The sequence below is a fragment of the Talpa europaea genome, assembly GCF_964194135.1.
Source record: "Talpa europaea genome assembly, chromosome: 6".
NCBI lineage: Eukaryota > Metazoa > Chordata > Mammalia > Eulipotyphla > Talpidae > Talpa > Talpa europaea.
This window is the reverse complement of record NC_140072.1, coordinates 42695136-42712056: the sequence shown is the minus strand read 5'-3', so window position 1 is coordinate 42712056 and position 16921 is coordinate 42695136. Positions and strand designations below refer to the sequence as shown.

Here is a 16921-nt window from a genome sequence, read left to right as displayed (position 1 = left end):
ACTGAGAGAGGGACAGGCTTGAGTGGGGGAAGTCTGGAAGGAAATGAGTTCTATATCAGACACATTAAATTTGAAATGCCTGTTGTTGAATCTGGAGCTTAAAAGGAAAAGATCTCAGCTGGAGAGCTATACTTAGAAATCATCAGTTCACAAACAGATATTTAAAATTATGTAATCAGATGTGGTCTCTACCTTTGAGGATTCAGATTAGAATAGCCACTCATCTAAAGATATCATTAAAAATCTAACCTATGAGATTGAATAAAGCACAGCAGGAACTTACAGGGGAGGGAGAAAGGGAGGAAAGCCAACTCACCTTTGGCACCAGCTGATGATTTTGCAATCCAAACATTGCCTTCTCCATCTTCTTTCTTTTTGTTGTAAGAAGCCAGGAAGAATTCCCTTTCATCTGTTCTTGAGTTATTGATAGGTGGGAGGATTCCATTCTGAGCTGGAGCAACTGGGGTCTTGAGATTAGTTGGATAAATCACATAGGACTCAGGGAACCATGTGCAGGACTCAGCAAGTTCTGGACTTGTCTTGATTAGCCTGGCAGAAGACAAAGGGTCAGCCTCCCTTCTTAGACACTCTGTCACTCTATTCAGAAATGTCAGTTATTACCCACTGAGCTCCACTAGGAGGTGGGGCATGACCCGGAGCGGGAGTTAGGTCCCCTTGTCCCATTATAAGTATTTGATCTAGGCCAACTTCTAATATACTCTTGGGCAGCACATGGCTACTCCATGGCACCTTAAAGGTGCGTTCCAGATAATGTGAAGGGGCAAAAAGTCCAAAATTTTAGCTTCTTTTTGAAGGCATCTCTAAGGAAGCAACTTGAAGTACTCCTGAGCCAATACCTTTCCAACAAAGATGTTGTGCCTGAGCTAGACCCTTACTTAAAAATCAAAGTGGGGAGGTGAAGAAACAATTTGGACTACTAGTAAAAAGTATTATCTTGGCCCATCTCTCTGGTGAGAAAAGGCTATTACGTGGGGATCTTAATTATCTCAAATTTTATTTCAGTTCTTCATTTTTCACTTTTAGCTCAGCCTGGCATCAGTGACAGAGTAAAATATGGACTCTTTCCAAGTGGTATTAACTCCAGAAGTCATAACTATGTATGTATTTTGCCTCTCAAAATAACGTAACACAAAGGAAGACCAGGCCAGGCCCTGAAGAGAACACCTAATAAACATCAGGGCTTGTTCAGGGCTTCCAACTACATCTGCTCTCCAACCAGACCCTACAGGGGGCAACAGTATCACATTCCATAGAGGAGGACTGGGTCACGAGAAATGAATTTACCAGTATCACAAAGGTAGCAAGAAACGGCCAGAATGCATCCCCTAACTCCCAAGCCCTAACTAAACTTACCCTTTATCCCCCAGAATGAGAGGTAGGGAGGAAACTACCCAAACACCTTCACAGGCTTTTACTAAACTGTGTTCTCTTCCATAGAGCTCTTAAGGGCAATCCTGTGTTAAGATCACCTGCAAAACCCGGTCTATGAACAAAGAGTAGCCATAACAAAAAGAAATTTTCAATTGAGATTTAAATTTTATTAAAGGTAACAGAACTTGGCCTCCCTGGAGGCGCAAGGGGTTAAGCACTGCACTATGAAGCGATCCAAAGCTTCTGCAGCATGAGTTCAATCCCCGCGGGGCCAGAGAGAAACAACCCACATGGCGAAGCAGACCTCTCCTGTCTCGCCCGCTGCTCCCCTCAACAGCGTATTTTGTCAGTCTGTCTGCTCTGTTCCCCACTCTGTCTCTGGTGAATCCTCTCACCCCCCCGGCATCTCTGGCCTGTATCCCAGCTCTTGTGTGCATAAATAAATAAATATTTTTTAAAAATAAAGGTAACAGAACTTGAAAGTTAATTGAACTCAACGGAACAAAAGAAATAGAAGATAAATTTCCAACCCACTGAATGTTCAACTGGAACAGCAATGTCTGATACAGTGATCACTAGCCATATGAGGTTTCTAAACTTCTAAAATGTGGCCAATGAGACTCAGGAGCTGAGTTTTAAATTCTAATTAGTTTTAATTTCAAAATGGAGGCATTGTAAAATATTTCTCATTAAACACAACTTTGAGGTTTTGATGGAAGACATTTCACTTTAACTACCAACATGACATAAGGTAATTTTTGTATTTTGTCATAATGCACTGTGCATGTCAGGCGCACCCGTTGTTTCTAGCATTCTACATAAACACAAAAACACATCGCTGTTCTTCTCGGGGACAATAGATCAATTCAGTTCAAGTGGAGTTTTTCCCCATGCACTGATAAAACATTATAATGTGTTTATTATGCAATGAGCACAAGTTACAATGATAGCTATGTAAATAATAATTGGTAAAGTGAAATATAATTGTATTTCTAGTTAAAAATAAACGTGACAAAATTAAAAATTTAAAACAAAAGCATGTTGTGAATGTGAAGCTGAATGGGGACACAGAAGCTAGAATTAGAACCAGAACAGTAAGAAAAAATAAGAGAAAAGAGAACTGGAAAAGATTTTTAATAAACTTCACAATGAATGACAACTGCAGTTTGCTGTGGCAGAATAAAATGAAAAAAAAAAAAAAAAGGAGACAGTTTCAGCAAATACATAATGAATTTCATAAGCAGTTTCTTTGTATTGTAACAGTCAAAAAATAATTAGTGGATGAAATCATAATTAAATACCTAACTAAAAATTTTAAACAAAATCTTAACAGGATTTGAGCTTGTAACTTTGATCAGCTATAAAGTTTTCTTATATACAAAAAGTCATTTTAGATGGAAATGTGGTAACAGAAAATATTTTGAGGAAAAGACTGAAAAAAGATATTTCACCAAAATGGGACAATTTTTTAAAAGATTTATTTATTTATGCATACAAGAGCCGGGGCACAGGCCAGAGATGCGGGAGGGTGAGAGGATCCACCAGAGACAGAGTGGGGAACAGAACAGGCAGACTGACTGAAATATACTGCTGAGGGGAGCATCAGGAGAGGTCTGCCTCGCCATGTGGGTTTCTCCCTTGCTGACCAGGGATCGAACTCATGCTACAGAGGCTGTGCACCGCTTCATAGTGCGGTGCTTAACCCCTTGCGCCACCAGGGAGGCCCAAAAAATGGGACAATTTTTAGCTAAGTCACAAACAATTCTCATTGTGCTCAAAACCTGCCTAACAACATCAAAGACTGACTCAAAATTTGAAAAATCTCAAATATTTTTCTTTAGATTGGAGTTGCATGACGGAGACATTGCCCAATTAATACTTTGGGTATGGGGTGGGCGGAGCAACATGGCGGCGAGGAGACGCTGCGAGTAAGATCTCCCATTAAAAAAAGTTAATAGGGAGGAAAAGCGGCAGGTCCCAGTGAGAACTGGGACACGGAAGATAAACGGACGACTCCAGCAAACTGCCCGAAGAAGAAAGTTGCCATAAAAGAGGACGAGAAGGGAGGGAAGCGCAGAACCCTGCTCCCCTCCCCCGCCCACAGAGGCGGCACTCTCCGACCAGCAGAAAGGAGGGAAACAACAAACCAAAACGGCCAACAAGAAAAACGGACGCAGCAAGTGGGACTGTGAGTGGAAAGGAACTATTTCAGCCACCACACCCCGTGAACGGGAGCAGAGGCGAACCCTGCAGGATCCGCCGCGGTGGTGAGCTCCAGGCGCCATTAAAGAGAGCCACGCCCCCCAGGAGGAGACCAGCACCAGCACACAGCCCCGGCCGCCCGGTAAGGTTGCGTGCGGAAAGCGGCGCGGATCCGGACCGGATCGCAGCTGCCCAGGTCCCCGCGCCTGCGACCTAGGCTTGCGGGGAGACGGCGGAGGCCCTCCCTGAGTGGGCAGGAACAAGGCGCCCAGGCAGGGGAGGGGGATTCAAAAGGCGCCATTCCCGCGCCACTGATCTGGGCTACAGCCCGCGTCCTGGAACTGAGGGCTTTGGAACTGAGACCCGGGGCACGAAATTAGGGGGAGACTGCGGAGGCCCTCCCTGAGTGAGCAGGAACAAGGCGCCCAGGCAAGGGAGCTGGATTCAAAAGGCGCCATTCCCGCGCCACTGATCTGGGCTACAGCCCGCGTCCTGGAACTGAGGGCTTTGGAACTGAGACCCGGGGCACGAAATTAGGGGGAGACTGCGGAGGCCCTCCCTGAGTGAGCAGGAACAAGGCGCCCAGGCAAGGGAGCTGGATTCAAAAGGCGCCATTCCCGCGCCACTGATCTGGGCTACAGCCTGCGTCCTGGAACTGAGGGCTTTGGAACTGAGACCCGGGGCACGAAATTAGGGGAAGACTGCGGAGGCCCTCCCTGAGTGAGCAGGAACAAGGTGCCCAGGCAAGGGAGCTGGACTCAAAAGGCGCCATTCCCGCGCCACTGATCTGGGCTACAGCCCGCATCCTGGAACTGAGGGCTTTGGAACTGAGACCCGGGCACGAAATTAGGGGGAGACGGCGGAGGCCCATCCTGAGTGAGCAGGAACAAGGCGCCCAGGCAGGGGAGCAGGATTCAAAAGGCGCCATTCCCGCCCCACTGATCTGGGCTACAGCCCGCGTCCTGGAACTGAGGGCTTTGGAACAGAGACCCGGGGCACGAAATTAGGGGCGTGGGTTCCCCACGACGGTGGGGCACAAGGCAGACACAGCACCCCAAAGCCGTTGAGGTGTACCCTACCATCCCCGCTCTGCTCCCTGTCCCACGGGGTGGAAAATAAGCTCCCCAAGGGCTCTAGGAGAGATCTCTGGCACCACCTAGCGACTTGAAGCCAGCAGAGGCTCCTGAAGGAGCTAGTGGCCAGCTGGGGAGTTTGCCCACACCGGGCCCCTTCCGAACAAGTAGTCTGAGCCCACAGGGAGAGCGAGCACCCACAGCCGGGGCAGACCAGGTGCACAGAAGAGTGTGCCTGAGACCAGACACGCAGGGAGTGTGTCCCACATCACCATTTTAGAACAGGGACATTTCTTCAGTAAAGACTACCTGCAGAAGGCTTCCTCAGGAGCCAGAGGTGAGCGGGGGAAGTTCGCCCACGCCAGACCCCCTCTGGCCTGCAGTCCAAGCCCAGAGGGGAGCAGGAACCCACCGCCGGGGCAGACCAGGCGCACAGGGGAGTGTGTCCCTACATCGGCATTTTAGAACAGGGACCTTTCTCCAGTAAAGACTGCTTGAAACTGACAGATGACTCCTGGAAGAACCAGAGGGGAACAGAGAAGCCCACCCAAGATGCCGGCCAGTCCCAACTACACAGTGTCCCAACGCATACGGCAAATTAGAAAACAGACAGTAGGGAAGAGAAGAACCACACGCAACCTAGCAACTCTCCAGAGAAAAAGCACACCACAAAAAGAAAGCCAGCCCCCAGATTGCAAAGACAATAACTTGGAAGAATTTCTGAGCCTTCCAGAAAGAGAATTTAAAATTGCCGTGATTAAAAAACTAACAGAAGTCATAAAGGAAAACAATGATAAGGGAAAAATAATCAACGATCAGAAGAATGCAATTGAGTCCCTAGAGAGGGAAAACAATGGTCAGAAGAAAGAAATTGAGTCCCTAAAGAGGGAAGTAAAAGAAATGCAGGAGATCAAAGAATTAATGGAAGAACTAAAGAATTCTGGGAAAAGCAATGAAAGCAGAATAGATGAAATGGAAGAACGAATAAGTAATCTTGAAGACATAGAAATAAAAAGAACCAAAACAGAAAAGGAAAGAGAAGTACGAAGGAAAAAGAACGAAGAAAGACTTCGGGAACTATCTGACTCCATGAGGAAAGGAAATATAAGAGTTATAGGAATACCAGAAGGAGAGGAGAGAGATGTAGGAACAGAGAAAATATTCAAAGAGATAATTGAAGAGAACTTCCCAAATATGAAGAAGGAGCTGAAAATTGATATACAAGAAGCAAGAAGAACACCAAACTTCCACGACGAAAGGAAAAATACAGCAAGACACATAATAGTAAAGCTCCCAAGAATCCAGGACAAGGAAAAAATAATGAAGCTGGCAAGAGGGAAGAAACAGATAACATTCAAAGGAAAACCAATCAGGCTGACATCAGACTTCTCCGAAGAAACACTACGGGCAAGGAGAGAGTGGAGGGACATAGTCAACAGACTCCAAGAAAACAGATGCCAACCAAGAATACTCTATCCCGCAAAGCTCTCCTTCCTCTTTGAAGAAAGAATATGGACCTTTCCAGACAAACAGAAACTCCGGAATTTCATTGCAACTAAACCCCCACTCCAAAAAATACTACAAGGAGTCCTAAAGCCAGAACCTCAGAGGGACGAATAACAATGAAAGAAGGCCAAAAAAAAAAAAAAGTTATTAAAAGAATAAATAAATAAAATCAAAGGAAAGACAAACACAATGGCAAATACAGATGTTAACATATCAATAATAACTCTGAATGTAAATGGACTAAACTCTTCAATAAAAAGACACAGAGTTGCAGCCTGGATTAAGAAACAAAACCCAACCTTTTGCTGTCTCCAGGAAACACATTTAGCTACAAAAGATAAAAATAGGCTCAAAGTTAAAGGATGGAAAACAATCCTACAAGCAAATGGACCAAAAAAGAAAGCAGGAACAGCTATACTTATATCAGATAAAACAGATTTCAAACTCAAAAAGATAAAAAGAGACCCCAAGGGTCACTACATTATGATCAAGGGGACAATACTTCAAGAAGAAATAACACTCATTAACATATACTCACCAAACGAAGGAGCACCAAAATATATCAGACAACTGTTGTCCTCTCTGAAAACAGACATCAGAGAAAACACATACGTAGTGGGAGACTTCAACACACCACTATCAACAATGGATAGATCAACAAGACAAAAAATAAGTAAAGAAACTAAAGCTCTAAATAAGGACCTAGAGCAATTGGGCTTAACAGACATCTATAGAACACTAAACCCCAAAAAAACGGAGTACACATTTTTCTCAAGCGCACACGGATCATTCTCCAGGATCGATCACATACTGGGGCACAAGACAAACATCAACAGATACACCAAGATTGAAATCATATCAACCATCTTTTCTGACCATGAAGGCATCAAACTAGAAATAAACCATAAAAAGAAGGCAAGGAACTTTCCTACCTCATGGAGATTAAAAACCACACTACTGGAAGACCATTGGACTAATGAGGAGATCAAAGAAGAAATTAAAAAATTTTTTGAATTGAACGACAAGGAGGACACCAATATCCTAAATGTATGGGATGCAGCAAAAGCAGTAATAAGAGGAAAATATATAGCAATAGAAGCTCACATCAAGAAACAAGAAAGAACGCAAAGAAACAACCTAATCTCGAAGCTCAAAGATCTAGAAAAAGAACAACAAAAAAACCCCAAAACCAGTAGAAGAAAAGAAATAATAAAAACCAAAGCAGAAATAAATGAAATTGAAACTAAAAAAACAATCCAAAAGATCAATGAAACCAAGAGCTGGTTCTTTGAAAAAATCAATAAAATAGACAAACCCCTAGCCAGGCTCACAAAGGAAAAAAGGGAGAAAGCACAAATAAACAGGATCATCAATGAAAGAGGAGAAATCACAACGGACACAGCAGAAATCAAAAGAATAATCAGTAACTACTATGAACAGTTATATGGAAACAAGTTCAACAATCTAGAGGAGATGGACAAATTCCTACAACTCTACAATCACCCAAAGCTAGATAAAGAAGAAATAGAACACCTAAACAGACCAATTACAATTAGCGAAATTGAAATGGTAATAAAAAACCTCCCCAAAAACAAAAGCCCAGGACCTGATGGATTTACAAATGAATTCTACCAAACATTCAGAGACGAATTAGTGCCTATCCTTCACAAACTCTTCCAAAAAATTGAGAAGGAAGGGACAATACCAAACACGTTTTATGAAGCCAACATTACACTAATACCAAAACCGAACAAGGACAACACAAAAAAGGAAAACTACAGGCCAATCTCCCTAATGAACACTGATGCAAAAATCCTCAATAAAATTTTAGCTATCAGAATCCAACAATGTATCCATAAGATAATTCACCACGACCAAGTTGGATTCATTCCAGGGGCACAAGGATGGTTTAACATCCGAAAATCAATCAACGTTATCCAACACATCAACAAAAAGAAATATAAAAACCATATGATAATATCAATAGATGCTGAGAAAGCTTTCGACAAAGTGCAACACCCATTCATGATAAAAGCCCTTGAAATTCTTGGGATACAAGGAACATACTTCAACATCATAAAGGCCATCTATGACAAGCCAACAGCCAGTATCATTCTCAATGGTGAAAAGCTGAAAGCAATTCCATTAAGATCTGGAACAAGACAAGGATGTCCACTCTCACCATTGCTTTTCAATATAATACTGGAAGTCCTAGCCAGGGCAATAAGACAAGAGAAAGACATCCAAGGAATCCAAATAGGAAAAGAAGAAGTCAAACTATCACTATTTGCAGACGATATGATATTATATATAGAGAACCCCAAAAACTCCACAGAAAAGCTAATTCAACTCATCAATCAGTTCAGTAAAGTGGCAGGATACAAAATCAACACGCAAAAGTCAGTAGCCTTCCTATACACAAACAATAAATCTGAAGAAGAAGAAATCAAAAAGACCATCCCTTTTGTTATTGAAACAAAAAAAATCAAATATTTGGGAATAAATCTAACAAAAGAGGTAAAGGACCTATACAAAGAAAACTATAAAACACTGTTAAAAGAAATAGAAGAAGACACAAAGAAATGGAGAGACATCCCCTGCTCATGGATTGGAAGAATAAACATTATTAAAATGGCCATCCTTCCAAAAGCAATATACAGATTCAATGCTATTCCAATCAAAATTTCAATGTCATTCTTCAAAGAAATAGAACAATTATTGATGAAATTCATATGGAATCACAAAAAACCCCGAATAGCCAAAGCTCTCCTGAAAAAAAAAGAAGGGAATGGAGGCATCAGACTCCCAGACTTCAAACTATACTACAAAGCCATAATCATCAAAACTGCATGGTATTGGAACAAGAACAGACATACAGACCAATGGAATCGAATAGAAAATCCAGAAATAAACCCACAGATTTATGGTCAACTAATCTTTGACAAAGGAGCAAAGAATATGCATTGGAGCAAAGAAAGTTTGTTCAATAAATGGTGCTGGGAAAACTGGGTCGCTACATGCAAAAGAATGAAGCTTGACCACCACCTCACACCATACACAAAAATCAACTCAAAATGGATTAAAGAACTAGACATAAGACCTGAAACCATAAAATATATAGAAGGAAATATAGGCGAAACACTACGTGATTTGCACATCAAAGACATCTTTACAGACACATCACCCAAAGCAGTGATAGTGAAGGCAAAGATAAACAGCTGGGACTACATCAAATTAAAGAGCTTTTGCACAGCAAAAGAGACAATAACAAAAACAAAGAGAAACCCCACCAACTGGGAGAACATTTTTGCACCCAACACTAATGATAAAGGACTGATCACAAAAATCTGCAAAGAGCTGATGAGACTCAACAACAACAAAGAAAATAATCCAGTCAAAAAATGGGCAGAAGAGCTTAAAAGAAACTTCTCTGAAGAGGAAATGCAAATGGCCAACAGGCATATGAAAAAATGTTCAACATCACTTGTCATCAGGGAAATGCAAATCAAAACTACCATGAGATACCATCTTACACCAGTGAGAATGGCACATATTAAAAAAACTAGCAACAACAAATGTTGGCGAGGGTGTGGAGCAAAAGGAACTCTTCTGCACTGTTGGTGGGAGTGCAAACTGGTCCAACCACTGTGGAAAGCTGTGTGGAGATTTCTGGACCTACTAGACATAGAGCTTCCATATGATCCAGCAATTCCACTCCTAGGTATTTACCCAAAGGACACAGAAACATCAATTCCAAAGAACACCTGCACCCCTATGTTTATAGCAGCACTGTTTACAATAGCTAAGCTTTGGAAACAACCCAAATGCCCAAAAATAGATGACTGGATCAAGAAGATGTGGTACATATATACCATGGAATATTACTCAGCATTCAAAAAAGATAAACACATGCAATTTGCAGCAACATGGATGGCGCTGGAAGGGATCATGCTCAGCGAAATAAGCCAAAAAGAAAAAGAAAAATACCGGATGGTCTCACTCATAGCAGGAATCTAGAAAACTTAAATAAGGGACCAGGAAAATGAATAACTATAAGATAGTGAAAATCAAAATCAACAAAAAACTATGAACCAGAGACACTTTTAGGGGGGGCGGGAGGGGAGGGATTGGGGTCAGAATGGGGGGGCTGCAATTGTATGGGGAATATAACAATAAAATTTATTTAAAAAAAAAAAAAAAAAAAAAAAATACTTTGGGTATGTTTTGCTCAAAGGATTTCCAAATATATGAAAAAGTACTGTCAAATGGTAGCCTAAAAATATCAATCCCATGGTGTAGCTGTTTTTTTAATCTTTTATAATGGTCAAAGAAGAATTTGATGTGTATGTGAAAATTCAGTTTATCACAATAGATAGTACTTCAGCTAGGTTGTGCTAAATCTGGAGTTTTAATAGACTGATGTTTCCCTTCATAGCTTTATTTTATTCTATGATACATAATGGAAAAATTTGCTTCACTGTACCACCTGATACATTTGTGCTCAGTTTTCTGGAACCTACTCTCTGGATACAGAGAGTTACATTGGATACAGTTGTTAAAATGATTCAGTATACACTTGCAAATGCTACAATGATTTAGTTCATGGAACAGTTGAAACAGAAGACAATGAATTAAATGATACTGTGGTCTTTGCCAATGCTCACTGATTGAGAGATGAAAAGAGTTTTCTACAAAGATTTACTATACTGCTAGTTTCAATTCAGATCTTTCTTGAAATAAAAGGTTTTGGGGGGCCAAATTATCATTTTCATTCAATAATTTATTACTTCCTTCAATAACCAAAGATAAAAAATGGCAGCAGGACTTACATTTTCCCACCTATACCCACAAGTATATAAGCAAGCTAAATTAAAGCTGCAAGGGAAACGATGACCTATATACTTATGACCTAACCGGAAAAATATGTGAATTTGTGTTCCAACTTCATAATACATGTTAATTACAGTGATTTTACCTATTTTTAAATTTTTTAAAAAAGATTTATTTTTATTTATGCATACAAGAACTGGGGTGCAGGCCAGAGGTGTGGGGGGTGAGAGGATTCACCAGAGACAGAGTAGGGAGCAGAACAGGCAGACTGACTGAAACACACTACTGAGGGGAGCAGTGGGTGAGTCAAGAGAGGTCTGCTGCGCCATGTGGGTTGCTCCCTGGCCGGGGATCTAACTCATGCTGCAGTGGCAGCGGATAGCTTTATAGGTTGCATCTTAACCCCTTGCACTACCAGGGAGGCCCCTGATTTTACCTATTTTTGTACCATGACTCAATATGCAGAACATTGGGCCTCCCCGGTGGCGCAGAGGTTGAGCGCTGGGTTGCGAAGCTGACCGCAGCCTCTGCAGCGCAGGTTCGATCCCCCGCTGCTTCCCCCACCACCGGAGGAGGATCCTACATGGCTCACAGACTTCTCCTGCCGCCTGCTGCTCCCCTCGGCAGTGTACTTTGGTCCTTCTGCCTGCTCTGTTCCCTGCTCTGGCTCTGGTGAATTCTCTCACCCTCCCGCGCTTCTGACTGTACCCAGTGCTTGTATAAATAAATAAGTAAATAAATAAATAAATCTTTAAAAAATGCAGAAAATTTTAATTGTAATAGACAGCATTATGCAAATTAGCTGCAAACACTACAGGAAAAGACAAAAGAAAAACTTAGAACACTATTGATATAAATAAATTTAGCTTCTTTTCAATTAATTCAATACCTCCTTTGAATTTAATATTAATAATACAGATTTGACACAATTTGTGAATAAACATGGATAGTTTTTAAAATGGTATGTTTTTGCTTCAAAGTCAGGTCAATTATTTTTCTAATAAAATGAATCAGTTTGTCAATGTGTTCATGTGCCTATTAAAGGAAAATGATTTTTTGGTATTCAGTTCAGTTGCTGAAAAACTTCAAGTATTTGGGAACAGCTTGGGCATATAAAACTACATTTTCCATCCATGCATTTTTATGAAATCTAAATGCAGATCAAGGGATTTCAATGAAAACTTAGTGTCTGAATTAAGATGTGCTATAGATGTAAAATACACATCAGATTTTAAAGCCTCAGGATGAAAAAAAAATGTATGTAAAGTATCTCACTGTTTTTTACTAATTACATGTCAAAATGTCTTAGATTTATTTGATTAAATAAAATATATCATTAAAATAAACTTCCACCTGTTTCTTTGTACTTATTTTAATATGGCTACTAGAAAATTTACAATGACATATGTGGTTAAACTTCTATTTCTGTTTGACAGTGCTACTCTGCAAGAGGACCTTCATCTGGAAGTCCTCATTTCGTATATAGAACCAAGACCGATTTCCACAGGAAGTCCTTTGCATTTGTTCTATGTCCTCATGAGCCCTTTGGGAAAGATACAGCAAATGGAAGTTTATTCACAACCACAAGGAAGAAATACTCTCAAGAGGAAAAGAAAATCTCCAACGTAGGCCAGAAGAAAAGCCTTTCAGGGATTTGGGATTGTAGGCTGGGAGCCTTGATGAATTTCTGGAACTCCCTGAAGTGAGAGGAGGAAGGTACCTGCTGTACAGGCTCCAATGCAGAACCTTATCAAGGTTCTGGGAAACCCTGGGAGGGAACACCTAGTCCCACTGCCTGTGGCTCCTGCCTGTTCTGTTCCAGTGCAGAACCTTATCAAGGTCCTGGGAAACCCTGGGAGGGTACACCCAGTCCCACTGCCTGTGGCTCCTGCCTGTACAGACTAGAACTGCCCTGGCTCAACACTAATTCTGATCATGGGCAACACAGCTGTCTTCTAGGAGCTGCCATTTAAGATTATATTTTTAACTTTCTGAGTCCTTTCTAGTTATTCAAAATTATGGAAGAGAAAGATAAAAATGACGAAGACAAACATATGCTACTACTTCCTTCTACCTTATGATACTGTTCGGGTGATAGCCGGCCATTAGCCTCAGTGCTCAGGGATGGGCAGTAGAGCAGACGCCATTACAGATATCCTTTCTGCAGGGACTCCTTGCTGTGGTAAGAGTTGACTGCCAAGGGCTGATATAAGCCCCTTTTCCAGGGACCCAGTCCCTGTTCAGATATGCTGGGGAGCCGTGCTCCCCGCTTCTCCCCACAGCCAACGTCTGACTGATACTGCCATACAGAAGCCTGATCGGCTGGTTTCAAGATGGGGCAACCCCTAACCCCCACACACTCCTCAGCCCTATGGAATCAGACTGAGGTAAAACTTCAGCTGATACCACCTCTTGGCTTCTTCCCCTGCTATCCTGCTCTCCTTGCTTGGAGATGGGCTTCTGAGCACATTCCCCTCAAGATCACTTATGCAAAGAACCCTGTCTCCAGCTGGTTCTATGGAACCTTACCTAAGAGACAGCCAGACTTTATCAAGCACTAGACAGCAAAACTTTGGATTGTAATCAAAGTGGCTTAGAGGAAGTTGCAGAACTACTATTTGTTGACTTTTTCAATAAAATACTTTGTGTTTGAAATATCTGAAAATTACCCCACGTTTTACTTAAGTGTTACATGATGAAAGCTGAAAACATTCCCGTAAAAGTTTGAAAACATCAGGTCTGGAAGAGCACTTACTTCACTAAAGAAGCTTTGCGACACAGCTTGTCAGCCCCCCTGTAGTAATTCACCAACTGCATCAGCCCAGGCTCGTGACCTAGGAAAGAAAGAGGAGGCTCAGAAAGGAAACAACACAGGTGGGGAAGCACACTGTCAGCACCAGCGTGCAGGAGAACAGCTGTGTGCAGCCCAGCTTTTCTCTCTCCCATGTCAGGACTGGCTGCTAGGAAAGGAGCCCTTACATTGCCCTGCACTTCTGCCCCTTTCCTCAGCAACCCCCATCATTCTCACCCTCCCCTGAGTGGGTGTTATAATATCAATAAAGTGGTCTGCCAAATTTCTCTGCTGCCTTTGTTCTTTCTCACTCTCCCTGATCCCCACCACACCCCACTCTCAGTCCAGTAAGGACTTTAATTAGTCAGGCTTTTAACACCCCCTAACCTTGCTCCCTATAGCCAAGAAGGAAAGCAGTAGAACAGTAAGACTGCTGTTCTCAAGCATGTCTACTTCTACAAGCTTCCAGGGGAGCCATTAGAGGGTGAAAGAAGGCAGTGAAGAGCCCTGACAGCAAAATCAGAGGCCCTGAGAGCTTTCTTCTAGGCATCATGCCACATTTTCAATAGTTTATTGCATGTCCCCTCCTCTGTAAAATTAAAGCAAAAAGGACACAAATAAAAAGCCTCAATTTTTGTTTAAAATCCTAACGATGTTATAGAATGCACAGAATTTCCAGCAACAAAAATAAGAGTAGAGCAGCCAAAGAAAGGAGGTTTGAGTTGAAGAAGTCAAAAGAATAATTCATCTGAGAACAGCATACACTCAAACAAAAAGTTTCAGGTACTAACTGGTTCTCACTGTCTCCCTGGGGCAGAGCAACCTGGCTTACCCCCCAAAAAGAGCCATCTTTTCAGCCCCATGGTACTATCATTCCTCAGCCTTCCGAGTTCTATAAGCCTTCACCTTGGGTGTCACACAGTGCAATTTCAACAGAAAGTAGAGACCCCCAACAGTGGAGGTATATAACTGTTTTGGTTGTTTAATTTCCTATAAAAAACAAATGCCATCTGCTGATCTTCTTGTACCTGTTTAGGATTTGGGCCCCATAGGTTTCTGCTCCCTCCCAAGTCCTAAGCACCACAGCCATGCCAGCCACCCTGGGTTCAGTCCCGGCTGAGCCATTTTTGTCAGTTTTTAATATTAAGACCCACCTAAACCTTTATAGACCGGCACTACCCTGTCCACAGAAATAAGTAGGGAGAAAAGTGGACGGAACACGGAAGAAATACATGTTCTCAACTGTAAATATTTTTTCTTCTTCTTTCAGGAAAGGCATTCTCTTTGCTGAAGGCTTACTGAGGAGACACTTTAACAAAAGGGAAATGCCAACCCCATGCCCCATATTCCAAGATTTCTGGGGATGGAATCGGTGCTTCCATGGTGTTCCCACCTTACATCAACCTGGATAACAACAAAAAGTTGTCTATGATATTATTCCAAAAAATAATCTCTGTAAGGCTATCCTTCACTCCTCAATTATAACTGTACATGGTACTCAAGACCTCCCCCATGGCCAGCCAGCTCCAGTGGCCTATTTTCAGTCTTTGCTCGTTCTACCGCTGGGCCCTCTGACCACACCTATTTCTGAAAACTGTCTCCTCTGGTAAACACAGAACACTGCTTTCTTTGGGTTGCCCTGCAACACAGAAATGACTTTTCCTATTATTAAATCTCCCCTGTCTGTGGCAGAACAATCTGAGCCCCAGTCCAAGGGGATTTGGGCAGGGAACATGGTTTCCAGGAGCGAGACTGCACTTCCCTATGACTGGGCAGCGAGGAGAGGCCACAGGCTCTGCTCAGGTCAAAGGGGTGTGAGTTGAGGCGCTCAGCACAACTTCTGCATTACGTCATCTAAAGAGGAGCCTCGGCGCTCGGCTTCCCCAGGCCCCTTCCCACAGGCGGTGGGTGTGTGGCTATGGTGGTGCCAACCTGTTTCAATCATATGAAAAGCGTGTCCCTGGGGGAGAGGAGAGTAGGGACAGAGGATACAGCGTGAATCCAGCATCAAGTGAAATCTGCATTCAAGGCTCAATTGGGAAAACACGTTCCTCGGTGCAGCTAAGGAAAGGTCCAAAATCAGCCACCCTCTGTCCTTTCCTGGGTTCGGTTCACTTCCGAAGCTCCTGCCTTTGGCATCCAGAGGTCTTTTCCAAATTCCCCGACAGCTTATCCGCGCCCTGGGTAGCCGAATCCCCGGGGCTTTCCACAGGCATTAAGTCCCTCTCCCGCGCCAAGCCCAGGAAGGGCGGAATCCTCGGTAGGAAATTCGCAGGAAGACTCCAGGCGGATATCAGCCGCCGGCTCCGCGCCCCCTCCCGGCCCCGCAGAGTCCCCCGGAACGGTCGGATTTGGGGGGCGTGGGATTCGAGGCAAAGGGGGAACGCGCGGCCTCGCGCAAGGCTGACGCCCCCCGGGCTGCAGGGACCAGCCATTGTCAGGAGGCATCTGCGGGCCGGCGAGACGGCACCGCGACTCGGGCCCCGCATCCCATTCTGGAGACGAGGAGACATGGAAAGTGATGGGCTCTGACCTCTCCGGGCCATTTTCCCATCTGCCCGAGCAACCACGGAGGGGAAGATTTACGACCCTAAAACAAAAGCGCTGGTCCTAACGGGAGGGCGGGAAATGGAGACGCGCTCACCCAGTCTCCCGAAGGGCAGCCGGTTCCTCTCTCCCAACATGAGGTTAAACCTGGGGTTGTCACGCCGCAGCCTCTTCCAGTGGCCCGTGGCGAGGAGCAGCCGGGAGACCTCGGCGTAGACGCTGCTGTTCTCGTCGCGCACCACGAAGGTGTACATGGCGAAGCGCCGCGCGCCCGCGCGCTCCGGGCAGCCGCTCGGGGACCGGCAGGCACCAGAGGCGGCTCAGCGTGGACCCCGCCCGGGCGCCCGCCGCGTCCGAGCCTCCGCCGCGCTCCGGCCGCGCCAGTGGGGTCCCGGCGGCGGCGCGCCCGGGCGCCCGCGCGTCGGCCTGAGCAGCTGGCGCAGCCCGGACGCCGCGCCCACCGGCCGCGGCCCCGCCTCCGCCCCGAGATGCCGCGCGGCCGCCCCGCCGCGGCTGCTCCGGCTCGTGCGCCCTCTGCGCCCTGCCGAGGCCTCCCGGGCCTGCGAGGGTTTGGGGGTTC

The 16921-nt window shown here is 44.2% G+C and overlaps 1 protein-coding gene across 1 annotated transcript in view; it reads right to left on the bottom strand.

Annotated features, from left to right (window-relative positions):
- Window positions 1-16595, bottom strand: part of TTL (tubulin tyrosine ligase) — a gene marked incomplete at both ends in the record, with an annotated part of 33262 nt that extends 16667 nt beyond the window's left edge. The window contains 3 exons of the mRNA XM_084235768.1: window positions 317-549; window positions 13759-13837; window positions 16439-16595. Coding sequence (XP_084091894.1) covers window positions 317-549; window positions 13759-13837; window positions 16439-16595 — 469 coding nt within the window. The remainder of the gene's footprint in view (window positions 1-316; window positions 550-13758; window positions 13838-16438) is intronic.
- Between the last annotated feature and the right edge of the window lie 326 nt (window positions 16596-16921).